We start from the raw sequence: 27,357 nt of genomic DNA, 5'->3' as shown, positions 1-27,357 counted from the left end.
GTTTGTTTTCTAAATAGTAGATGACAGTAAAATTATTCTTTTCTGCTCCGGGGATTGAACTATAAAGCCGGGTTTTCCTAGGAATAGGTTTGTTGCGCAGCGTGAACTGAATTAGACTATTTCGCGCCAACAGAAACGAGTTACATAATCACGCTACGCGTTTGCGTTTTCCTAGCGAGGCGCGTCAGATGGGCGGCTATATAAAGTATATGGCTTTGGCATCAGCTACTCTATCGTCTGCATGCTCCGGTTTGAAGGGAAGGGAAAGAAGACGCACAAGAGTGAAGAGAATATCGGCAAAACCGCGGCACACGACACATTTGACTCCTCCAGAAGCAGTCGGCCAATCACGCCCGACGTAAAGCGCTATCGTGAGCCGTATTGCGCTCTGTAGGAAAACAGTCATTGCTCGTTTTATTACTGGTGAGTGGACGGCGTGTCGCGCTGGGCGACAGGATTATAATGAGCTCCTAGGAAAACCCGGCTTAGGAGCAGGTTTCCTGTTCTGCGCGCAACGTGATTCGCCCAGCGCAACACTCCGTCCACTCACCAATAAGAAAAGCAGCATTACTGTTTTCCTACAGAGCGCAATACGGCTCACGACAGCGCTTTACGTCGGGCGTGATTGGTGGACTGCTTCTGGAGGAGTCAAATGCGTCGTGCGCCACGCGTTTTGCCGATGTTCTCTTCAATCTTGTGTGTTTTCTTTCCCTTCCCTTCGAACAGGAGCATGCAGACGACCAGAGCGTATTAATAATAATACGCGTCTTTAATACGATTTGCAGACGACAGTGTAGCTGATGCCAAGGCCATATACTATAAAATAGATCTGATGCTCCAAGCTAGGAAAACACAAACGCAGGGCGTCATTGTGTAAAACGTTTCTGCTGGCGCAAAATGGTCTAATTCGGTTCACGCGGTGCAAAAAACCAATTCCTAGGAAAACCCGGCTTAAGTAGGCTGACCATATTTCCTCGAGAGAAGTACGGGACATTGGGATTCCAAATACGGGAAAATACGGGACATCGCCAATTATCGCCAAAAACGACGCCAAAACCACACAAAGTTGCCAAATATTGTTAAAATTACGGATAAATCCCAATGGCGGGAAATGATGCATTACTGCAAATTGCAGTGGATTAAAATGTATTCCACGAAAAAAAAAACGTTCACCAAGGCAAATGTGGGAGATTAGTATTCTCATATATAGATGTAATTATCATAAAATAATTTATGAGTTGAAAGATAATGTCAATCTTTGACTTCAATAAAGAATAAAAATTCAACTAGGCTTCGTGTAAAATACGGGAAAAACCGGGACACTTTTGCCGAAAAGTCGGGACGGCCAAAAACACAGAAAATACCGGGACTGTCCCGGGAAATACGGGACGTATGGTCACCTTAGGCTTAAGGAAAATTATCTCTCTTGGTTAATGAAGTTCTCAAATTTTTAGACAGATGGCAGCAAGAGCTAGAGTATTATCACATGCACTTCAGTAAGTGGCGTCAGTAAGTGGAAGAATGACCATACTCCTCAGGAATACAAACGGGAATTCGGGATCTTAAATATGGGAAGTTCTCAATAGACCGGTCATGCTCACCCAACTGTAAATAAACCAAACGTTTAATTATTTTTTAAAAGGTAAATAAAACAATTGAAAAGGATATCCAGTCATCTTGAGAAATGAGCGTGACCAATTTTTTTTTCTCTCTGAGAAGTTACAGATGGAAGTTCAGTACAGAAAACTATCTACTTACCCTGTCATACGCTGAGTGGACAGTGGCCGCTGGTTGGTTTCACCCTGCAATTTTTGTGCTTGTGGTACTAAAACTATTGTTGTGATTCATAAGACATTATATAATCCGTCATTTAATTATCTTCTGGAAATTATTTTTAACTAGACATGGGCAGGAAGAAGAAGAAGCCCTCGAAGCCATGGTGTTGGTATCCTTTTTTTTTACACACGCCTGATGTCTTCACGTTGGAAAGTTTCATGTGCCATCATTTAATTGACCATTGTTTGAAACACGGGGATCACTGATTAAGAGCAATTCGTTTAATGTGTTTTAATATTTGTTTCGATCATGATCATTATAAATTGCTTATTATCAATGCGTACATAAAAGCAATCGTTATTTGTGCTCGTGCCCTATTTATGTACACTTGTTTGGTCAGGGTCACAACTAGGGGGGGGGGGGAGGAAGGGCGTTCCTAGGGTGCTAGACGAGAAAGGGCGCTGAATTAACCCTTTACTGCTTCTACATTACATGGATGTGCCAAAATACAGCTTGCTTCGGCTGACTAAGTACCGAGCTGCAGCCCTGTGTTTCATACCAAACATTGTCTTTCTGGCATCAGTGCAATGAGGCGCAGTGTCATCCCGAGCTAAAAAGACGCCTTTAGGTGGTGTTTATTAAGTACCAGCTGTCCCAATTGATTGAGGGATTGATGATCTCCCTACGTTGAGGGAGAAAAATTACTCCCCAAGAATTTAACCGCAAAAAAATCCTGCTGCTTCATAAGCATTGTGTAAATTGTCACCATTTCGTCAAATCACAAAAAAAAATTAATTTTTGGGGATAAAACAAAGTTCGCCAAGCAGAAATCCGGCTTTTTGAAATTCAAAATTGGCACGACCATGTGTATCTGGTTTTTTATCGGGCCCGACAGATATTTTTTGTTTTACAATATTTGATTTTTGAGAGGTAATTTAACCCAAGGACTTTAACCTACTGGTTGGCCATGATTGGTGATGGCTTACACGGTGTGAACGTTTTTGCAACAGGAAAATATCTTTAAAATTTCCCTTTTATTAATGAAAAATCCCTAAAATGTTTTAAAAGATCCTTTTTTACATTTATTTCTGTACGACATTTTTGGATGTGCGTGAAAACTTCCCGAATTCTCATTTTCCATAGCTGACTGCTATGATGTAGGGTGATTTAAATCGAGGGTGATGAAAACCTCCCGAATTCTCATTTTCCAAAGTTGACTGCTATGATGTAGGGGGATTTAAATCAAGGGGATTGTAACATGACGACCTAGGATCCTTCACAAAGTGTCTTCCATTTTAAATAATTAATTCTAATTTAGGTCCCAGCAACCTCTCCGGTACCGGAAATCACCTGAGGTACCCTCTGGCATTTCGGCTCGGGCCAGTTATGTTTGCTAAGTCTGGCAGTCAGGGGGTGGGGGCTCCTTACTGTCGGGCTATTGATGTCCCACATAAATTCCGTTTACACCTGTGTGATGGATCCTGAAGCTTGTCGTGTTGTCTTCCTATCCTGATTTTAGGATCCCGCGGATCGCTGGTGGGGATTCCGCAGAGTCATGGTTTAACTCTGTATAAAGAATATGAAAATATTATTGTGCAGTATCAAATTGATAAATATTTTGCAATTATACAAGAAAAATGTGTGCAATGTTTTTACCTTCATGCCATTTGTTGGTCGCTGACCACTTTGCGGTTAATAACTTTGTCATAAAAATCAATGTGAAATAGGCCTAGTGTTGTAGACCCTGGCCAGGTCTCCAATGTTTATATTCTATATGTTGCCGATTTCTATATGTCAAAGTTTCGTAATAGTGTTTTATTTAGTATAACTATGCAAATGACATGTTATTTGTTGAAAAAAATTTTGATAATTTCAGTGCCATCCATTCTCAGTTGTGATTCGTTCTCACATAGCTGATGAGATGAAAGGTTTCTCCATATATACCAGCAGCGTAGTGGGTATCGATGCAGTCAAGCATTCTCACGCTTGAGTGCTATAATCACTTACGTAGAGGTTCATTGCTGAGTCATCCGGCCTCACTCTGTGCGAAAGGTTCCTCTTCCTTCGTTGTCATGAGTTGACAAAGCAGTTTCCTGTTGTGATGATGCTAAAGTAGCTTCGCCTCTCCTCTCTTTGGTCGTCACTATCCATTCCAGTGGTCTGCAAGTGAAGTCAAGAGGGGATGCCCTCTTGTTGGACATGGAATATTGCTGACAGACCTTGGGACATGCTTATGTCCATCCTGGACTCATTTGAGTCGTGTTCTGCTGAACTTGTGCCTTCAAGGTGAAGACCTGGGCTGATCTTCAGTAGTTGGAATTGTGAGAACGAAGTGTACACTAACGGACAGATTCGGTGAGGACGTTTCAATATCTGATTTTTTTTTTTATTAACTTTTAGAAGATAAATTTATTGCACTATTTAGTTCAAAATATTTTAAGATTTAATGTTGTTAATAAATAATAGTAGAAAAAAGTGTGTGTGTCTTTCATTGTTGTCATTCGCAAATCAATTTCTATGTGGGGAAACATTAAAACAAACCGGGAATGTTCTAAATACAGTACAGGATGTTATTTTGAGGTTGTACTGTACTTGACAATAGCTCATTTATCAAATTCCAAAACTGATGATTGTACATAATCGTGTTAGTAATAAATTCACTGTCTTAGAACAAAATTTATCCAATTGACAAACTGCCATGTTTTGTTTGCTTTTTTTTTAATTTGAATTCCATGAACAAAAGTGGGATTTTTCCTTAATTCATTGCAAGGTATTGTAACAGGGAATTTGAGGATGAAAAAATACTTATACAACATCAAAAAGCAAAACACTTCAAGTGTCATATATGCCACAAGAAGTTGTACACTGGTCCAGGACTCGCTATACACTGTATGCAGGTAAGTTTTTCTTTTGTCTATTTTATTTAGAATTTGAATTTTTAGCTAATTTATCGAAAATTTTCAATCAAATTTTTAATGTTATTTTTTTATAGGCCAAATATTTTTAACGAAATTGATATTGGTGATCGTACTGCGAAGGTGAAGACGATGAATTTTGGTTCCGTCTTCTAAACTTCCCATTGGATTCAAAGCCAATATCAATTTGCAATTTTCTTTGTACCATCTTGTGTTTCCCGGAAATTTAATCACAAAAATTTTACATTTGCAAATGTATCTGTGAAGACTACCAGTGAAATTAAAAGGCACTTATATATATAAATAACAGTTTACAGAAAATTCACCAACAACAATTCACCGATAGGAAATTGACAAAAAAAATTGCATCATTGATAGAGCGAGTGAGTGACAATGAGTTTGTGAAGGAGCAACCATATGAGCAGGGGTGTATGCAGGATCGACCTTTGGAGGGGCACAAAAATTTCCTTTCTGAGAAATTTGAAGTTATCGCCCTTCGAAAAGCCTTTCATTCAGCAGAAATCAGGTAAAATACTATATAAAAAATATTTTCTTTTGACATTTTAATTTTGTCAAAGAAATATTTGAAAAAAATTCTAACTTTGTCAGCTTGAGGGGGCACGAGTCCCCTTTGCCCCCCACGTATGCATCTGCATATGAGTGATAGAAAAAGTGACCATATAAATGACTGTGTGAGTGAGCGAATGATCAAGGAATTGGGTAAGTGAAGTGCGCCAATGACAGGGGTGGGAACTCTGCGCCAATTGCGCTGCACTGCGCTAAAACTAATATCTTGTGCCATCCTGCTTCAATAGCATATTTTCACATTTTTCTGTGCCAAATAGTGAATTTTGCTTCAGTATGCCCGGAATTTCGGAAAGGATGCCAAAAAAATTTTTGTTCCTGCTAGCCACAAAATGTTTCTTTACGAGAAGAGCGTGTTTTATTCCACTATACTTAAACTATCGGCCCCTGATCGGGCGAAACCCCGATATTGTCCGTGATCGTGGAACTGAAGATGGTTTGCAATGCCTTTCAGCTTTAAAGTGCAAATTCGAGTGTTTCCATTTAAAAAAAAAAGTCATCACTGGAAGCAGCAGAAATTACTGTGGTCGATTGTCATTATGTTAAATCCCGATGTTTCGTGAAAAAAAATTTCATTCCGGGAGTAAAAAGCGCAAGTTCACCGAATTACGAATGTTAGTTTAGAAACTTTGCCGAATAACGAGCGTTAAATCGTCAATATCGCCAAATAGCGAGTGTCAGATCGCCAATCTCACCAGATAATGAGTGCTGAATCGCCAAACATTGAGTTGATTGTTCCGAAATTCTCTCCCATTTTGCAACAATTTCTTTCCAAGTATTAAAAAAATTATAAAAATTTTTTAGCTCATTTGAAGTGCTGCTGTTCAAGGCAGCAAATAGTGCCCTCAGTAAACAAAAATCATCTTAAATAGACGGGTGCAAAAAATTTTATGACATCCGCTCTTTCAAATAAAGTGTCAAAAGCCTAAAACACCAAAAGCAAAAATCAAGCTGACAGAAAGATGTTTGATAACAAAAGACAGTGCAGTTTTATTTTGAAAAGGGTTTAGGGTTAACGAAAATATTCTTAATAATTTCACCGCTCCAATTTATAAATATCTGCTCCGAATCCCATATTTTGCTGCTCCAAAATTGCTCCGAATCCTGAATTTTGCTGCTCCGAAGTGGACTTAGTCACTTCCCACCCCTGCAATGACCATATGAGTGACAGATTGAATGAGCAATCGCAATTGAAGTGAGTGATTGACTGCTCACTTGCTCACTCATTTGCTCAGCTGCTCGCTTCTTAAGTCTCTGACTCACTTGATCAACTGTACACTTGCTGACTCATCTCACTTGTCACTTTATCTATGAATTGTTTGTCCTAGCTGTGAATTTTCCGTCAGTGAATTGTTTGCAATGAATTTTCTGCACACACTTTTAAAAACACGTTAATTCTACAAGGCTTATCAGCTATTCTTGTTTACCAATGTAATGAAAAAGACATAGATACTGTACACGTGCACCTGTTAAATGTACCATCTTCCAAGAACTCACACTTAAAGGGTTAAATAGACCTTTTGATGCTGATACTATGATGTTTCTCATTCATGTATTTGCAACAGTTGTTGTTCATAATCATTCATGAAATTGATCAAAATACTCACACTTTTATAGCGATTGTGTCTGTAGTAGGTGTTATCATTTCAAGTTTTTATTTTCACGTGTAATTCTACTTTTTCTCTGTTTCTGTTCTGCAGGTTCACAAAGACACCTTAAATAAAGTTCCAAATGCTCTTCCCAATCGGAATAACATAGACATAGAAATTTATGGCATGGAGGGCATCCCTGTTGAAGATTCGAAAGAGCACGAGCGTCAAAGACATGGTGGTGGTGGTGGTGGCAATGAAGGTAAAAGAGTAAAATATTATTACTTTACTGAGGAATATACTAGAGTGGGAGGGGCACAGGTAGTCCACCCCTAAATCTTAAGGTACTTGGAAATTGAAGGAAGAAAAATAATTTTAAGTTGAAAAAATTTTATAGACCGTATCTTTATTTACTGTTTCAATCAATCATTTGCATTTTTGAATGATACTTTTAGAGGTCAGTAGATTGTTATTCCTATATTTTTTGCAACAAAAAGTAGTCCTGCCCAGGTCCCTGTTATATAACCCTACCTTTAATGGGGACACTGGTAGGTCCTAGTTACTCTGTTTCTGCAGTGCTTAATTTTCTAGCTTTTTATTAGAATGTGGTTAAAATATAGGGTGAAACCTGTCTGAGACTGAAATCTGTTTTAAACGGAATCAAAATATAGGCTCTTCAATGATTAGTGCTTTGATTTTGCATCCTTATAAAACGGAATTTGTCTAAAATTGATTATTTCAGTCTCGACATTCCGTTTCGTACAGGTTTTACTATATTTTAATTTTTTTCCTCCTTCCAGATAGCGATGATGATTCTAGGAAAAAGCCAGACACCAATAAAAATATGCCTGGTTCATCTGGTATGCCAATGATGCCTGTACCTCCCCGTATGATGCCTCCTATGCCTGGCATGATGCCACCAATGCCTGGAATGCCTTTCCCCATGGGCATGCCTCCTGTTGGTAAGTTTCATTATTTCATGTTTTTTATATGAATTTGTAACTATTTTTTCGGAATTCAAATATAGGGTTTCTGATAGAATTTTCTTTTAAAAATGCAAAACAATGTGTCGGGAAGGGGGGAACTAATTTTGTAAAATCCTTCCACACTATATCAATAGGTAACTTTTTACTTATACTGCGCGTTTACATTTTTAGTTAAGTGGATGTTATGGTGAAGCAACCATTTCCCATAACTTAATTTCAGTGAAGTAGGACCATCCCTTTTGATAATCAGTGACAACTTTAATGTAATCACAGGCCTGTCCAAACTAAAGAACGTTATAATCGAACCATTTCAGACTCTGCATAGGCAGGTAGTTACCTCCGATCATGGGTAAAATGCTTCAGTAGGCATTCACAAGTTAGTGGCAGGCCTGCATTTCATAGCTCAGATCGTAAGGTTAATATCTGCTTGAAAGTTGACACGTTTTTAGCCTAATATTTTTTATTCATAGCTTAAGTTACCCCCCCCCCAAGTTGAGATTTTCATAACAAACACTTTGATTTGAAATTTAAGTGGTGTAATTAGCAATTGCATGTCGGAAATATTTATCGTTTGTTGTAATGTAGGAGCTATAGGTTGAAAGAACCAAAAGTTCAGGCACTTGGTGTTTATTTTCTTACCTTGAAATACTGATACACCTTTAGGCAACAATATTCTTGTACAAATGCCCATACAGCTTTTGAAAGCAATTTTACAAGCCATGTTTAGCAACAGTTGGTTATGTGATGATACAAAACGATTTCAGTGCAGATTCGAGCTCTTGTGATATGTAGGGATACGTAAATTTCATATTTATGAAATAGATGCAATAAATACAAAATTTCAAAATTTTGATGAATAAATGAGCAAACATTTATTTTTTACTACTTTTTGTAAAGTATCAATAATTGGACGTTTTAAAAATGAAAATTGATCATACTTTTTTCAGTACTTGCGCGGTGTGGCCTATTATGAACTGCAAAGCCAATATTCTCTTGAATAAACTAGATCACCTTTTTACATGTGATTGTTTTGCAAAATATTCAGTTCAGATAATCTTTCTTGAGTTTTTAAAATGAAGGTCTAGGTCGTAAAATGCAAGTTCAGGTAGCTGTTGCTTCTGAGATCTGTAAGAAAATTATGGAACTAATTGACAATTTGGATCAAACTATTCATTCACGCAAGTTTTGTAGAGTCTTGAACTCTTTTGAGTGCCAAAGTCAAGGGCATTTTTGAAGAAAAGAAAAAAAATCTTTTGACAAATGAGAATGGTGAATTGAAGAAAGGCACAATATTATGCTAAAGACACCAGTGGATAATTCCTCAAATAAATTGACTCTACACATGGCATTCAATGCAATGAATGAAGATCACCAACATATAGAAGATATCTGAGCCATCCGAAGCCACAACAACTCCTAGATCATCCTTGTACCCGAATATATCACTAGAAACCTTTTTTGAAAAATATCTTTTTAATGACGTGGCATGATATAGGGGAAATGATCGTGTTAACAGACATCTATTTCTAGTGGTAAACCAATAGACTTTTGGTTATGTCATGCAGATTTCAAATAGCATCTGAGTATAACCTGAAACATACATAACTACGGCAACATGTTAAGGCCATGCCTATATACACACGCACCATGTTTCTGCTTGTACCAATTCGTTAGGCATTTCGCAGAGGAATATTTACAAATTGCTTCTACAGATAAGTAGTAGTAGACTTCAAATGTAAAAAAAATGTTGGTACTTTTCAGGAAGGCTGAAATTATCTATTAATTTAAATTAAAAACATGCCATAATTAAAAAATAACCACAGTTGTAATTGAAAAAAACTGTCATTTTTAGCGAATTTCTAATTTGAGGTTTGTGTTTTTGCAAATAAATGTGAAATTCCTAATTTCAAAACTTTTTTTTATTTGCAAAATTTACGTATCTCTAATGATATGCCATTCTGGCCCATCCTGAGTGTAGTTTAATCATAAAGACATTTAACAGATGTCAGCTCTGCAAATCATACGTGCATGTTGAATTTGCTATTATACTTCAAAATACATCTGAGCACATTAAAAAAAAAGTCAATTTTTTTAACCTCGTACCCGGAATATATTGAGCTTTTAAAACTGTCCAAGATAGAGAATTTTTTATCTGATTCCTCCCCCATAAATTACTTTTTGATATAAGATTCTTTAGATAAAGTGGTTACTAGAAATGATTTGCATAAAAATTGAGTATGATTGAAAAGAAAAATTCTTCCTATCGATGTTCACTTTTTATGTTATGCTTTTTTTCCTTACATGTCTTGTTCTTTATATGTCTGATGCTTTTGATAGTTCTCTCCTCCTCCACTTATTTTTTTCTTTTCTAAATCTTCATTAAAGACATGCAGAGCTCAGGGATGAATAAAGGTGGGCAGTTCATGATTTCTTGGCTTCAATTTTTTTCGTATCATTATTGTTTTCTATGAACTTTTATATTTAAAAGTGTGTATGCATATTTCATTTTACTGCTAGTTTTTTTTTTTTTTTTTTTGTTTTTTTGTTTTTTTTTTAGTGCTACAGGGAGCATGTGCATGAACATAGTGCATGTTTCTAATCAGCTGTTTGACTTGATGCATTTGTATGAAAAAAATATTTGTATTTAGAAATCACATGAATATTTGGGATAAAATGTGATGTTTTCAAGTCAAACTTCTTACCAATTAAATTGCAGGTCTCAACAAGGATATATGATGAAACTGATTTAACAAATCAAGCAGGACTAACACTTTTATTTGACGAATTAAGAAAATTTAAAGAAGTAGGGTCGAAATGATCATGGTTATGGGTACAGGAATTGAAACATTCTTCAGAAGTTGAAAAGTATTTGGAAGTCCTTAAATTTTACTTTGGAAAAAAAAAATGAAAATACCTCATCCTTATGATCCTAGGCTGACAATATTTCCTCGACAAAAATATAGGAAAATGGGATTTCAAAAACTGGAAATCGTTGATTGTTGCCAAATATGATGCCAAAAATTAGCGAAGTTGTCAGTTATAATTGACAACTTTTTGCTTTATTTATTGCTAAAATTGACAATGGCAGGAAAAAAATGCTACTGTGAATCACAATGGATTAAAATGAATTCTACCAAAAACACCATTTATAAATGCAGTAAATATGTGAGATTAATATTCATATATATAGTCATAATTATCAGAATATAATTTATATGTGTTGCAAAATAATTTCAGTTCTTGATTTTAGTTAAGGAGAATAAAAATTCAAGCGGATTTCATAGATAATATGCAGGGGAAAACAGAACACACAGCTTGAAAAATAGTGTCAGGATGGCCATAATTAGGGAAAATATGGGGATGTCCCATGAAAACGGGTTAGATGTTCACCTCTATGAGTCCCTCAAAAAATTCCCTTATTTCCCTTCAGTTGTATTTTTTTCCCAGCGAAGTATTTTGTCACATGTTAAACTACAGACTTTTGGAGCCTGGGAACTGGTGCCTAAGTCCTCTAATGCACAAGCCCTATTTACGTGGGCCAGATTGCAGAAGGAAATGAGGGTGAACAGTAACCTTATTGGCAAGTTTTCCCATGTAAAGAGGACTACAGAGGAGAAAAAAAAGAGGGCAAAAGGCTGACTCCCAACCTTTTTACAGTTAAAAGATTGATGATTTTTACATTTGATTTTTTAAGGTATGAGTCTTTACCAAAATTGAGCTAGAAGCTGGTGAATGTTGATTAGATATATGAAGACCTAGATTGTTATCATTTAGTGCATGGTGTGCATTTTGTTCAGTGTTTGCAGTTCTTTTCACCCAAAAACAAATTCAATCAGGGGGGGGGGGGAATGCTTTTGAAATCCTGAATTTATCGAAACTATTTGTGATTTTTGAAATTCTTCCATTTCAAAATCATGTTTCTGGATGTTTTTCTCCATATTTTCACTGTAACATTAAATCAATGTGTCTAATCATTAGTTTATTTAAAGATTTTTCTTTTTTAAAATTTTCAGGACTGCCTCCTGGATTCATGGGTCCCGGGTAAGTTGAAAGAAATATATATATATATATATATATATTTATTTTTTTTTTTTGTTCATTAGGGGGGGGCAAAGCACATGTACTCAATGTATGTATATATATATACCATTTTTAGTGTATTTTCAAAAGCCGGGGGGGGGCCCTGCCCCATCCAAATGACGGGCCTGGGAGGGGGGTCTCATGAAAAACTATGCTCTAATAGAAATACCATTAAAAATACTACTTAACCATTGATTTATTTCAAATTATTTTAGAAATTCTTGATTGTTTGTACTATCCTATACCACAGTATAAAGTTTCACATATCTGATACTTAATTCTTTGTAAATAAAAAAAAACCAATAAAAACAGCTGGTTCACATGACAAAATACCATGTCGTCAATATAGTTGAATAAAAATTGATTCAAAATGATGGAAACTGTTCAGTTTATGAAATGAAGCAAAAGGTTGGGATTTGATTGACTCAAACTTATTTAAATGAGATTGAGTCAGCGTGTGCGTGCATGTGTGAGAACAGAACAATTTCCTTCATTTCAAATTAATTTTTATTCAACTACATTGTTGTCATAGTATTTTATTATGCGCCAGCTATTTTCAATGATTTTTTTCTGAAAATTTACAAAAAATTAAGTATCAGATATGTGAAACTTTATACTGGTATAGGATAATAGTGCATACAATCAAGAATATGTGTAAAAAATTTGAAATAAATTAATGGTTAAATATATTTTTTTAATGATATTTCTATTACAGCATAGTTTTTCACCATGTTAAAGGGTATGAAACCCCTTAAATATAGCCGTTAAATGGATGGGTTAAAGTTGCGGTGATGTAAGTCACTTTAAAAGAATGACTTGGCACAGAAACCAGATCTAGATAAATCAATCTGTTAATAGAAAATGTTATTTAAGTATTTTCAGAGGTTCACCTAACTGCTAATAGATGGCAGTGAAAGTTCTATCAATAATGGAAACACCTGTTTTGTTTATCATGAAAGTGGTGTTACTGTGTTTGTAAACGCTTCAATATGTGGGCTGGCTAAAGTTACAGTAGTCCTAGTCAAATAGTCCTATAGTGATGCCTATGACAAAAATTAAAGCATGTGGAAATTAAAATATTATTCGACAACTAAACACAGAAAAAGAACATTTGAGAAAAGCAGAGAAAGTGTTACAAATGAGAAATGAGGATGCAATAAAGGCACATGAAGATGATTCTGTCTATGCTGGGACTTTTGACGCAGAAATAGCTCTTCCTTTTCCAGTATTGACTGAATCTATTATGTACTACGAGTATGTATATTTACTACATATTTAGAGATACCATGAACTTTGGAACAGGTACTGCATTTATGTATTGCTGGGATGAAACCACTCCTTCTAGCGGTCACAAGAGGTTGCATTTTCAAACGTCTTGAATCAAAAAGCTTCATCACCAAAGCACATTATGTGCAGTGATGCGTTTACATGCCAAAACTGCAACCTGAACTTACCATTGTACATATGAAGTTCATACAAAGCAATAAACACTGTGCAGAAATTATTGATCATAAGTTTATGGGAAGTAGTCTGTCTTACTTTCCAAACAACACAGAATTTAGATGGCATATGCTAGCAGACCATCATCTCTTGTGAACATTTATCAAGATGTGTTGTATCTACGAGGAAGACTCAGTTACAGAAGTGAAAAAGAAAGATATGGTGGACCTTTCGGAACACATTCCACCATTGGAACATAGTTTTTTCCTTTTCCTCCGAATGACTCTTGAACATGAAGAGACGCTACGTAACAATCTTGGTCCATTGGAAGTTATGGGAACTGTTGATCCAAAACCAGAAGATAATGAATGTTTTTAATCTTTGATTTTTGCCCATTTGCAATCACCAGGGTCTGGATGTTGATGACATTTGCATTTTTTTGCATTTTTCAATACCTTTTCACTTTTAAGACATTTTTCAGGTTTTGGGGCATTTTTCAGCTATTTTAGGATACTTTTTCATTTTTGAAATTTTTTTTTCAAAAAAAAGTAGGCTAAAAATTTTTTTTCAAATATATGCACATTACTTTCATCACTTGACTTGTATCTTCATTTATAGATGACAAACTAAGTTAAGAATTAATTCCAGGTAAATTTAGTATTTAGTTCCAAGAGCTGGTCATACTTAACCAAACAATAAATGAAAGTGAATTCATGAAATTCTCTCCTATGAGATGTTGAGAAAGATTAATTTTCATTATATAAAAAGAAATTGGTATAGATAGCACTTGCATGTACTATGGGGTAATTTTGAAATCGGCAAATTCATATTGAATGATTTTGATCTATAAGAATGCTAAATTCAGTAAGATTTCTTAAGCTTTGTTTTTCTTGGGAACATTCATATTCCCGAGGATTGATGACGTATATAAGATCAATCCTCAGTGTTCTGGTTTTCACTATTTAGCCCTTGCTAAAGTATGGAGGTTATTGATGCTGTTGAGATGTAGTCAGTGTGGTTAAAGTGTGGGTAGACCAATTTGCTATCATGAAATTCAAAAAAATAATGGGGGGAAACAGGCTTATTGCTTGCATAAAATTTTTGATGTCTTTACGGAGTGTCTAAAAGTTTTGAAATTGAAGAAAAATTATGACTGAGTAGATCAGAAATATCTCCAAGAACACCTGTTGAGGTTGAGAAGTTTATATCAGGTCTTTTAAAAAATTTCTATTTTGTCTTTTAGGTTTCCTAACCCACACATAATGTATAAATTGTTCATTTGAAAAATTCCATTTGCAATTTTTGTGGAAATCTGATGTTCAGAATGAGAATGTGATTTTCAATAGATATTATAAGATTTTTTTATTCTTTTACCTCCAGGTTCAGTTTCTAAACAAATTTGTTTTCTTATTTTAATAACATTTTGTGTTATTTTTTGGAAATTTTTCTTTTAGTTTTCAAGCCATTGTTTTGAATTTTTAGGGCATTTTTTTCAAGTTTTTGGGCCATTTTTTTATGGTCATTTTTCAAGATTTTTTACGTCAACAACATCCGGGCCATAGTGATCACAATCACTTGATTTTAATAAGAATAATACCTATATTTAAGTTTCTCTGGTTTATTTTATATCCATTTTGTTTACAAATACACTTGTGTAAGTCATACACAGTGGTGCAATTCATTGGCTTTGTTAATATATAGTGGTGCAAGTCATTTTCTTTATCAGTGAAATTGTAACCATTGTACAAATTCATCTCAATTCAAGCCTCATGTTAAATTGGAATCCAGGTGACACCCCTAATATGATAATATTACAACATTTGTTTCTGAATTTATTACAGCCCCTTTCATATGATGTGAATTTTTGGGGAACTAAGAAAATATTACTCATACCTGTGTAACTTTAACCTATCCGAATATTCATGCAGCAAAAAACAAATTCAGAATATCTCTAATTTCGTGATGTAATTTTGTATATTCTGAGGTGGGAAAACATACATATTCTTTAAAATCTTTCCCTAGCACGATTCATTTCATGGATTGCATTAATAAGTGTTATATTAGAAATTGCTAAAAACTCTATTTAAAATGGGTATATATATGTTTTTCCATAAAGTAAGCTTTCTTCCGATTTTCAGCAGGAGCTATTGGGGGGGGGGGGAGTAGAAAAGTTCAATTGAAAAATCTACTTTGAAAAATACTGGACTGGTCATCGATCAGAATGAGATATATTCTGCGGAAATAAGGGACTATATCAATGAGGCACAGTATCTTGTCAATGTCGAAAATCAACATAATGTATTATGTTTTGGCAGATGTTTTTGTTATTACAAATGAGAAAGTTAATTTTTTTGTTATGTTTTTGGGGGTTTTAAATATATTATCTCATCCAAGGATTTCATTTTCATAGAATGATGCCTATGGGAAGGCTTCCTATGCCTCCAATGGCTCCAACCGCAATGCCCATTCCAGCTGCAGCAGCCGCTGCTGCAAAGCCTTTATTCCCTGCTGCTGTGGCTCAGGTAATTATAGTTGAGTAATTTTGAAGTGAGATCTGCTATAGTATGTTTAATTTTCATTCTTCAGCATTTAATTCAAATTCTTTTCTTATAATGAAGGGTTTTCCCTTTTTCCACATCGATTTGGAACTTTTTTATATTTATGCAATATTTTATATTAATTTATTGTCATTTTATTGCTTCACAGATAAATCAAAATCAATCGTAATTAAAAAGTATTTTTTGTGGAATGTTTTTTTAATATGGATTTGTTATTGATGAAATTTTGAAAAAGTTTAAGCTATAAACGATTTTTAAACCACAAATGTTTTGCTCCTCAAATATGGGAGTTCCAAAATTATAAGGTGTTTTAATTATTTTTTCTATCTTGAACTGCATGTAACCATGGTTTTAAGCTTTATGATAGCTCACTACTATGTGTTTTGTAACAAAGTTTTGTGTTTAGAATTTTGTGTTATGGTCGAAAAATCGCTGACAGGATAAACTTCTCTTTTTTTTCAAATTTAAGACTAACATAAAAATGCCTCTTTTTAAATAAAGTTTTTTCCCCTTAATTTTATTTTATTTTTTCCCCCAGGCTTCCTCTGCATCTCAAACTCCTGTAGGAACAGACTTTAAGCCATTGGCTACATCTGCAGTGATGACAAGACCAACATTTCCGGCGTACAGTTCTCCATCTTCTATGAGTCCAAGTTATGCTGCACCAAAAACAAGTACTGGTCAAGCTACTTCAGGTATGAGAGAGAAGCTTAATTCAGGTAGTCTGATTTGCCGTTATATTATTCATCATGATAAGTGGCTTGTCAACCAGAATTATAATTTTCATTTGAGTTATAGCTGGTATTTACTTGAAGCTTGGAAGCATCTTCTTTCTTAGCTGTAAAAAAAAGAAAAAATTCTTAAAGTTATTACTGAGTCTAACTCTCATCCAGGTGAAAAGATTTTATTTTGAATTCAAATAAATATGTATTGGGTTGTACTAAATACAGTATATTTCATATTGAAAAATGTTGCTTTTTATTAGTAGTGGCTATTGTAGTTGTGATAAGGGGAATGATGGAAGCAGTACACAATATTTTCTATAGCCAATAAGCCTATTTGCCAACCCATTTTTTCTTTAATTTTAGTTACAAAATATGGTTGAACAGTATTCTGTAACAAAAATTGTTTTTAATAAAAAGCATTTGCAGATTATTCTATGAAATATATTTCAATGATTCTATAATTTTTCCATAAAAAATTTTTCATTATAAAGTAAGTTTTTCAATTATAGAATATCAATTATCTTTTTTTCATCTGTAGAAACATCTGCACAAAGTCCTAAGTCTCAGTCGGAAAGCAAAAAATCTAGCAGTTCTGCAAACTCTCAGACAAGTAGAATAGTTCATCCTGATGAGCATATATCTTTAGTAAGTCTCATTTGTGCATTTTGCATTCAAATAATGTGTGGTTTGTCAGAATTTTATTTCCTTTACATGTTTTTAGGTAGTATCATTGCACGTGTATGTGAAGTAAACTTGTGATATAAAGTTGTAGCTCAATTTTATCTTATATTTTTACGCTCTAGTCCTCATCCCATCGATGCCCAAATTGCGCTTGAGTGAATGGTAAGATTCTTGTCTACCACCATGAAGGTTTCCGTCGGGTCTGTGGGTTTGAACCTGAGGAAAGGGTAAAGGTAGCAAATCTTTTCCCAACAAACCTAAGAAGACCACCTATAAAATGGCCCCTTTCATTTCTGACCCAACTCTATCAGTAGTAAATTGCTATATGGCGATATGACCAGATTTTGTGTGGTGAAGTAGTAATAGTCCTCGTTCCAAACAATTTACCATTTCTTTGAACATCTTTTCCATTTATGAACCTTAGATTATACAAACTAATTGTTCGAGTCTGTAAAAACAAGCATTGGCCTTATTATCAATTCTTTTAATGTGGTTGGAGAAGTAAATCAAATCAATTTTGTCATGTTTGCTGTCAAGCAGGACTGAAACTAGAGAGGGTGGACAAAAGGGCGCAACTGCCCAGGCCCTAAAATTTTTTAGTGGCAGCAAATTTTAGGGGAAAAACAAAAATACTGTTACAAACTCATCAAATTTTACTGTGGTGGGCAGCAAAATCATTTTTGGCCCCCCCCCCCCCCCCCATCCCTCATAAAAATACTAGTTACGATCTGCTGTCAAGTGATGATCTTAGAGATCTAAAAGTTCAATGATTCCTAAGAAGTGATGGAAATCATGCCACTTTCATACTCATCAAAACAATTTCAATATTTTTTCTGAATTTATGTTATAATACTAGCTATAATACCTGGCGCTGCTCCCAGGTTTTCTTCAATGAAACTTTGGATCACATGATATCTCCCTTTTTCTTTGAGGACATGCAAACCAAGTCTAAGTTAACCAATATGGTGCCTTCCTGTGCGACTCGTGAAAGAAACAAATCTGAACCGTCTAGATTTAAAGAAATGCAGAAATGAATATACAGAGTGTTTCGAAAAGAATCATCCAATTTAAAAATTTTAACTATTCAGCTTTTAATCCATTTTGATCGAATAACATATAGGTAGAAAGAGGGAAATCTTGAGTTTCAGGTAGTGTCCGACAGGTAGTACTAATGCTCTTCTTTCAGCCGCCACTTCAGTATTTGTCAAGATTGGCTTTTCCCACAGTTAGAAACTGATTCGGGTGACTTCATTTTCCAGCAGGATGGTGCACCACCACAATGGAGCTTCGACTTTCGAGAATTTTTTAACAATTGCATTCCTAAACGATAGATCGGCCGTACAAGACCTGACAATTCAGTTAAACATCACTGGCCTCTAAGATCGCTGGACCTCACAGTGTGCGATTTGTTCTTGTGGGGGTTTATAAAAGACTACGTTTATGTGCCTCCTTCCAGTTACATTAGCTGAACTGGAGATACGCATAGCAGCAGCAGTGGATGCAAACATGCTCGCAAATGTTTGGGACGTATTTGACTACCGCGTAAACATATTTCGTGCATCCCAAGGTGGACATATTGATCACCTTTAGTTTCGTTTGTAAAAAATATTTATGATTAGCCATGTAATATAAACTTATGAATGTCTATGCTCAATATTTTTCGTAATATACGCATTTCAAATCGGGTGATTTTTAGAAACACCCTGTATTTTTTTCATTATTTAGGGGTGCTAGGTATTTCAATCCCCTCCCCCCCCCCCCCACCTTGAATTTCAAGTTATCCATCTGCCTGTTTCTGATTTTACAAATGCTTAGTTAAAGCTGTGGAATTTTTTCGATGTACTTTACTGGCCCATAATTAATTTTAAAACATCCTAAACTATATGAATTTATGCAGTTGAATATTAAAAGACAATAGAGAGACATTAATTTTCATGCTTGAGAAGATATAAATAAAAAGTTGAAATAAATGTTATTGTGTGGATATCCAACTCAAAAGCAGGTCTGTCTAATTACTTCACATTTAATTTTCTGGGCTTCATATCTCTAAGCGAACTCAATATTTCAAAAATCGAGAATTCAATACAATTTTTTTAAATTATTGATGTCGCGGAAAACCTCATCAAATTTCTGCATTTCCACAGTAAAATAAGCAATTTTAAATCTTATTTATATGTGGATCATCCTTTGCTCGACCCTCAAAGTGATGCTGGTGGTGATTCTGATAACTATTCAAAAAAGTCTCATTACTGGGAGGATTAAAAAAGTGACAAACTATTATAAAGGCATATACATACACGTCTGAAACGCATTGCTAGGGAACCACGGTAACCAAAATAAACGTTCCAAAAGTGATTGTTGAGGCCCAATAGTTGTTCGTCCATTTTGGTCATTTGCCCTGCTCTGATGAACTTTTAAAGTAGCCTAGTATACATGTAAAATTTGCCAATGAATAGATGTAAAATTGTTGATTTGTGTAGAGAACACACAGACAGACAGAAAATCAATTTTATATGTATAGATTTATGCTAATCAATTTATTCTGGTTATTTGTCTATTTTTTTTTTCTTATTCGCTGATGTGTTCCTTTTGTTTTTTAAAGGAAGAAAAAAGGGCACAAATGCTACGTTATCAAGCTTTCATACCACGTAACTCACCATATTTCTCATCAATGGCCATGACCATGGACCCTTCAAATCCAATGACATCAGGTGCTCCAGTTCTTATGAATGGAATGCCTATGATGCGCCCTCCTGTTGTGATGCCACCTGGTAATTTGTAACCATTAATTCTGCTAAATTTTGCATGTAGTAATAAATATATCGAAATACTTGCAATTTTGTATATTAGAATTTATGGCATATGAGCAAATTTTTTTTCTCCAATCATCGCACAGGTATGCCTGCTGTGACGATGCCTCCTATGGCCACATTTCCGAGCTCAGCTCCCATGTTTCCACCAGGTCCTTCAATGATGCCTCATATGATGGGTCAGGGTGGATCACGCCCATTTTAATATAGTTCATCATTTTATCAGATAAGTCACTTGATCCATCAATGTTTTAATGAAAAGAAAGACTTAAACTGGCTGTTGATTTTTTTCCCCCCTTTGTGTCTCACCTGACCATTTTGTGACAAACGAACTGAATTAGGAAATCTCATATTCAACTGCTTGACGGCTATCATCGGCCAACAATTTTGTATACGTAATTTAGCATTATTGATGGTGGTGTTGCTAGTGTTATGGTGGTGTTGCACATCTTAAAATCTTACAAATGTACAATTTTTGTTACAAGTTAGATTTTCAGTCTATTACAGAACTATTTAATGAAGTATGTGACAAATTTATACCACTCTAAGATTCAGTTTGGTCGTGATTATTAACTTAAAAATTATTTGCTAATAATCATTTCATTTTTTTAATGAGCTTTTTGGTGGATACTTGTATATATGTATACAGGTATGTAGCTGTGTAAATTAATTTTTCATATGCCTCTCAAAACATTCATAGATTCCCCCAAATTATTTTCAGAGTGAATTTATTGGTTACTTTCACTTGTTATTATGTGAAAAGTTTTGATGAAAGTGATGCATAAAAAAATGTGATATGTAATATTCAAATACAGAACTTAAGGTATTTGTAGAATAGTTGTTTAAAATATAAATATATTAAGTATATAAATATGTCGTTTTTGCATTACTAGTGCTAGGAAAAATAATTTTAAGTGAAATTTGAGGCAGGGTAGTTAATTTTTCCCCCATTTAATGTGCGAAAAATTGCTAGCTTTTTAACACCTGCAGCACCTACCATAATTCATCAGTTCGTAGTATTATTCTGTTGCACTGCTCACATGTGATAAAGCTGATTTATTTGTTTTTCCCCCCATTATTTGTGAAAATAATAGATACAAACATACATACATTAAATCTCAACAACATCTTGTATTTATTGTTAGAAGGGCCAGCAATTTATGCTTGTTTATTCATGTAAGTATTTGGTAATGAATAAATTTCATCTTGGATCTTGATACATTTTTTTCTTATGGTTTTTCTTTTTGGGGGAAGTTTTTTTTTACATTTTTGTAGTTTGATTAATGGGCTAGCAAGAATTCTGTGATCGGCATGTAATTATGACATTTTTGTCCACAGTGACAAATAATGTTTAAATTACTTAGTTCTTCTATATTCCTTTCTTTCTGGTTGCTTCAAAATCTTTAAAATTTCTTATATTGAAAAATTAACAATAATTAATAATTAAGCTAAATAATTATGGGCAATGAATACTAGAGTGGTGGGCACCAAGGTTATTGAATGTTTTATTGTTTTTATTATGAAATAATTGTTTGTTTCTCTCTCTATTAATTTGAATTTAATGTTCCATATACAATCTCGAAGCATGGAAAGCTTGCATTGCAGTTAATGTAAATTAACGCAGTTAATGTATGAGCAGAATAAATAGAAATCCCAAAAGCATTTCTTTGATCTCTGACTAATGATGCTATCGTGATAACTCTGATAAAAACCTATTGAATACAACAAAACCTCTCTAAAATGATGCCCATTCCTTTTACACTGTAAAAGCATGTTTGATGTTTATATTGTTGGGCCAAATCCACAGCTATAAACATTCCTTCCTCTAAGACTGTTTGCATTGGCTTCTTTAAGAACACATACAATTTAAACTACCCGTTTTGAAAATTGGAAATTTTTTCACTAGAGAGAGGTTTCACTGTATACATGTTGGTTTTGTTCGATTTTGGTATAATAATCTCCCTTTCATTTTATAACTGTCTATGTAATTTAGTCACTTAGATGCTTGTTGAGGAGTTGTAGCCGCATTTAACTACCTTTTCTGAAACATTTTGTGGTTTTTTTTTTCTTTTGTTAGTGCGTAGCCTTTAATATGTAAATTTCAGGTGTATAAATATTTTTAGTATATGAATTTGTCTAGTTGTGAATGTTTATCTTAAATGGATGTTTTTAAAATTTGTACAGTTTTCTAAGAATTGTGGCTGAGTGATAGAGTCGCCATATGCTTCGGAAAATCTTCATTCACTTGTGGGCGTCGCATCGACTTGGGTGCACTAGCTTATTTCCAAAACTTTTCCTGTGAGTAGGCTATTTGCACGTACATGTTTACTTTTTCTAACTCTCATCATAAGTCCAACATTTCACAGCATTTAATTCAATGCTGTTGGACCTTTGTCCCCAACCTCACTAAGAGGTTTGGCGAAATGTGGGAAAAAGAATAATGTTAATTGTAACTGAAGCAATTACGTAATTAGCCCAGAATAATACTGTATAAGATCTGCTAAAATGATTTACTGTTTCCTCAAAATGTATGGTTCATAAATGTTTTCCCCTTTTGTTAATAATAATGGTTTGAACTTTTCTTGAAATATGGAGTTATGAAGTTTCAGGTCTGAGTGACCTTAAATAGTGAACCTCGTGTGATAAATTTAAAAAGTATAATTTACACAAATGCATAATTATTAAATGATGGGATAAGACATTTATTGCTCTGAAAAAATTCTAATGCTTGCATGATTCAAAGTACTTTTTTAAAAAGCTCGACAGAAACCTATCTTTCAATCGATGCCTTAGTTAGCAGATTTTTTTCCAACCAAAAGAATAAAAAAAATTGTTTGGTTTTTTTTAGTTATATTTTTAGAGTTCTTGGTAATTATTGAATAAAATGCACATGCCAGTGCTGTCATTTTAAGAATTTTACCACCCAGATACAATGAATTGGTTGTTTACAATGCATTAATACATTAAAAAAATCTAGGGCAAATTGATTATGCATAAGTAAAGTACGCCCTTCATTGTTGTGAAAGAAGCAAAATACTTTGTTTAGAAGTGGAGAGAGAAAATGAAAAAAAGTTGATATAGCATGCTTGGCTGCATTGGAATTGCCTTGACATACCACGATCAGCTCCTTTGTATCAGAAGAGTTCATCTTTTGTCACAGAGGCGTAAACTATAATATTTCTTCCACTTCACAAATTGTTTTAAAAAAATCTTCAAGTACAATGCAATTAAATGTTCTCTGAGTTGAGGTTGTGTGTGACGGGCAATTTGCACTATTGTGGCTTTTGCATTTGTTAGAGAAAAAAAAAAATTCTCCTTAAGAGCAAAGTTGTGTGACAACATGTGAGCTAAATTTATAACTTTTTTCCCAATATATACACTATCTACCAATAAGTATTTGGACACCTGTGATAGAAAAGAAAAACTAACTTTATTCAAAATCAATAGTTGGTAGAGCCTCCACGAGAGGCAATTACAGCGTGAACCCTCCGGGGCATACTTTCCACAAGTCCTTGTGTGACGGCTAGTGGTATTTTCTTCCACTCGGCTTGGAGAAGACATGTCAGTTCCTTCACCGATTTTGGACGGGTAGGGCACCCCTTAATTCGGTGATCCAACTCGTCCCAGAGGTTCTCAATAGGGTTCAGGTCTGGGCTCTGGGCAGGCCAGTCCATTCGATGAACCCCATTGGCACCATACCAAGCCTTGGTTAACCTTGCAGTATGACAGCTCGCATTGTCGTCCTGGAAGTAACAGGGGTCCACCCCGTAAAACTGCCACAAGTGCAGGAAGCACATTGTCATCCAAAATAGTGCAGTAGGCATCGGCGTTGAGCTTACCATGAATGGGGACCAAGGGTCCCAGTCCATACCAGGAGAAACACCCCAAGACCATAATTCCACCTCCGCCGAACTTGACTGTTGGCACAATGCATTCTGGCAGGAGACGTTCTCCAGGCAGACGCCAGACCCAGACCCTGCCATCTGAACGGTAGAGGGTGAACCTTGATTCGTCGTTGAACCCGTTTCCACTGATCTACGGTCCAATTTTGATGTGCTTTGCACCACATTAACCGAGCAACGCGGTTGGACTTTGTGATCAAAGGCTTATGGGCAGCAGCACGACCATGAAAACCAATCAGATGTGCTTCCTTACGGATGGTATTCATTGAAACAATACTCCCGGATGCATGTTGAAACTCCTCGCGGATGAGGGCCATCGGTTGGGTGCGGTTCTTCCGAATTTCTCTGGACAGCACCCGTCAGTCTCTATCTCCCAGTTTCGTTGGTCTGCCGACTTGGGGCAAATTCCGACAATCACAGCTCACCTACCACTTCTTAATCACATAGGCCACTGTTGATTTTGGGTACTTCAGCTCGCTAGATATGTCCCTTAAGGATTGGTCATTTTTGTGATACCCGATAATTATACCTTTCTCGAAATCAGAGAGCTCCGAACTGCGCGGCATCTTGCATGCGACTAATGCCGATGTTGTTTCCTACACTATATATACCGGCGGAGGGCATGACGTATCTCAGAACCGCAGATATCGTCATTTGCATAGGTGTCCAAATACTTATTGGTAGATAGTGTAGTTGTGATAATTCAATTTCTGCAAAACTTATAAAATTCACAAAAAAAGTTTTTTTTAAAACATAAATTTGGATAACAGTAGCATAAATATTTCTGATTTATCGACAAATTTAAAAGAGCTGAGCTGTTGTGTAAAGTATTTCATAAAGTCTTTGAGGAAAAGAATCTAAACATCTGGAGGACATGAATAATAATTGTAATTTTTACTGCAAGAAAGTGAGTTTGCTACTCACAAATAGGTTTATTCCTTGATGAGGAAGTTTTTTTGTATGAAATCATTCAAAAGGTCTATATCTCTTTCTTAAAAACTCATAAAAATTGTTTTGCAGTTTTTTTGGGTTTTTTTTTTAATGAAAGATTTCATGTATAACTCTGTATCTTAATCTCATGAGGTTTATAAATCCTCAATAAGCAAAGCCAATGGAGGAGTAAATATTACAGTTACTGTGATAGGAAAATTACTCGTCTTAAGAAAAAAAATTAATTTTACTTATACATGTACAGTTTGAGTTTGATGTGCTAGCTGCTTTTAATGTTCTAAGCTGTAAAGCTTGACTAGCTGTAATAATGTTCTTTTCTTTGCATAAAATGCCTTGCAGTTTAGTTGATATATAGTGGATACTGTTGAAGAATTTTCTTAAGACATTTTTTTCTGTTTAAGAGGTCTATTTCCAGATTTTCTTTTCCACATACAGTCGGCACTCAATTTTACAAACCTCTGATTCATAAACGGAATTGCTCTTATGTACTAGTCCTAAACAATGTACCATAACTTTAAATGTTTTCCCATTTACGAACTAATTGTTTGAGTCTGTTGATGTGTTTAGAAACGAACAGTACTGCAAAAATATTTCCAATTTAAGGTGTCCCACATTAATTATATTTTCATTGTATGGTCCTAACATCAATGCTTTCAACTGAATCCACTGTTGTAGAGTAGCTGACTTTATTGTAATTTTTCTTAATTATAAGTCAGATAATTTATTTTCCCCTATGAAATCATGTGTGTTGGTTGAGACCAATATAAGCTTATTATCTATATAGTCGTACTTAGAAATTTTTTTAGCAAGTAAACAGTGCACATTAACATTTTCAATATTCAGAATAGTCTTTTGGCTGAATTTTGCTGTGTGTATTATAAGATGTGTATCTATATTTTTTGAAGAACAGTTCTACCATACTGCTACTGCCCTATCATGCTTTAATCTTGGAGTAAATATATTTTCTTCTTACTTTCGAAATGCCGCTATTTAGACAGACTTTGTGAATGAAATTTTCAAGTGTTTGGAAAACTATAAGATAGTAAACATTTTGCTCTGTTCTCTCCAGCTTGAAGCCATCTGGGACTCTGAAAAGTTATAGAATATTGTCACTGACAAGCATAGCAAAGTCATGGGTTAACTAACATGGGCTATAAAGACGTGTTTTTTGAAAATATTTGACTGGGAAAGCAGGTGGTCATGAAATGTCTAGAGAGGTGGGTTTAAATCTGAAATCATTTGTCAGCAATCACATGTGAATAGTTAGCAAACTGTATTGTTCAAACATAAATTGCACACAATTATTGTTTGTGCAACATACTGCAACAAACACTGTTACATAAAACCATCAAGGACAACCCTCACAAAAATCTGTCCAGTATTGTTTGCTGAGAAGATTGTGATAGTAGCTTCTTGGAACTGTGAGGGCACTACTTTTATGGTTCAGTTGCAAAAAGGAGAGAATAAATGGGCTGAATACTGCTCCAATTTTTTTTTCTGTTAAAGTGGGCAGTAAGAGCTTTTGGTTAAGGATAGGATCCTATGGGTTAGCTTGAGTTATGTTGCAATGAGAGAGAGAACATTTTTAAAAAGGAGGTGGGTGATGTAGAAGAAAGTTTGGGAACTATGCTACTTCAAGCTACTTTTTAGACTAACAATCATCCATTCACAAAAAAGAGAAAAAAAGTACAGGATTGTTTTTTACATCTGTAACATTTGGTCATGCTGAAAGGTAGTGTTATGAGATTCCAAATGGTCATCAAAATTGTGACTTTTTGATTACATTGAGAGGTGCTAAACACTACATTATTAATTGGGCTGTGAACTTTTAGGGAGATAAAAGCGATGAAAATATATGATGGTAAATCAATCCTGAGACTGGTTCACCCCCATCCTGAGCAGCAGTTGCTCGTCTGTCTTGGACTTTGTTCTTTAGTTGGTTAGAGCTGGTACATTCTTTGTCATTCAGTAGCGTTGAGATCCAAGTGACTCTGTGCCTTTTCCCTTCAATCCTGCCCTCCATTACATCTCGCAGCAATCCAGCGTGACGGAGAACATGTCCCAACCAATATAAGTGTCTATATTTAATCCTGATTTGGTGAGTCTCTCCAACCAGTGTTAATACTTGTGAATTTGACCTTTTCAATGTCGAGTGTATGCGCTCCATGCACCTTAGAAATCGACCTGGTCACAATACCCCTGAAGCATCATATCGACATCTGGCTTAGTGCAAATGCCCGATCGACATAGAACCACAGCGGTTGGAACTCCCAACCTCAAGCCGTCCGCCTGTGCAGGCTCCCAAAGTAGCTGGGTTACACGAGCATGCCACGGTTCTCAGCCTCCATGCACCTCCAGC

The 27,357-nt window shown here is 35.2% G+C and overlaps 1 protein-coding gene across 2 annotated transcripts; it reads left to right on the top strand.

Annotated features, from left to right (window-relative positions):
* The first annotated feature begins 1,484 nt into the window (after window positions 1–1,484).
* Window positions 1,485–21,364, top strand: LOC149063854 (BUB3-interacting and GLEBS motif-containing protein ZNF207-like). 2 transcript variants are annotated; one of them, XM_089255344.1, is made up of 11 exons: window positions 1,766–1,945; window positions 4,547–4,673; window positions 6,977–7,127; window positions 7,666–7,827; window positions 10,237–10,263; window positions 11,865–11,892; window positions 15,782–15,893; window positions 16,468–16,624; window positions 17,193–17,299; window positions 19,938–20,106; window positions 20,232–21,364. In XM_089255344.1, the coding sequence occupies exons 1-11, from the start codon at window positions 1,905–1,907 to the stop codon at window positions 20,348–20,350; spliced, it is 1,200 nt and encodes a 399-aa protein (XP_089111470.1). In that variant the 5' UTR covers window positions 1,766–1,904; the 3' UTR covers window positions 20,351–21,364. The 2 variants fall into 2 exon arrangements, with proteins under 2 accessions (XP_089111471.1, XP_089111470.1); XM_089255345.1 differs by lacking the exon at window positions 10,237–10,263 and having other exon boundaries at window positions 1,485–1,945.
* The last annotated feature ends 5,993 nt before the right edge of the window (window positions 21,365–27,357 follow it).

This window comes from Pholcus phalangioides, unplaced genomic scaffold (assembly GCF_987345545.1).
Source record: "Pholcus phalangioides strain wild (caught in Gottingen) unplaced genomic scaffold, Ppha-v1.0 ptg000042l_1, whole genome shotgun sequence".
In the NCBI taxonomy this organism is placed as follows: domain Eukaryota; kingdom Metazoa; phylum Arthropoda; class Arachnida; order Araneae; family Pholcidae; genus Pholcus; species Pholcus phalangioides.
This window is presented reverse-complemented; position numbering and strand designations above follow the sequence as displayed.

Excerpts from the sequence above, each read along its gene's own strand:
- LOC149063854 (XM_089255344.1), top strand. The coding sequence starts at position 1,905 with ATGGGCAGGAAGAAGAAGAAGCCCTCGAAGCCATGGTGTTG. Across the intron at positions 16,625-17,192 it reads TACTGGTCAAGCTACTTCAG|AAACATCTGCACAAAGTCCT; the intron begins GTATGAGAGAGA and ends TTTCATCTGTAG. Across the intron at positions 20,107-20,231 it reads TCCTGTTGTGATGCCACCTG|GTATGCCTGCTGTGACGATG; the intron begins GTAATTTGTAAC and ends ATCATCGCACAG.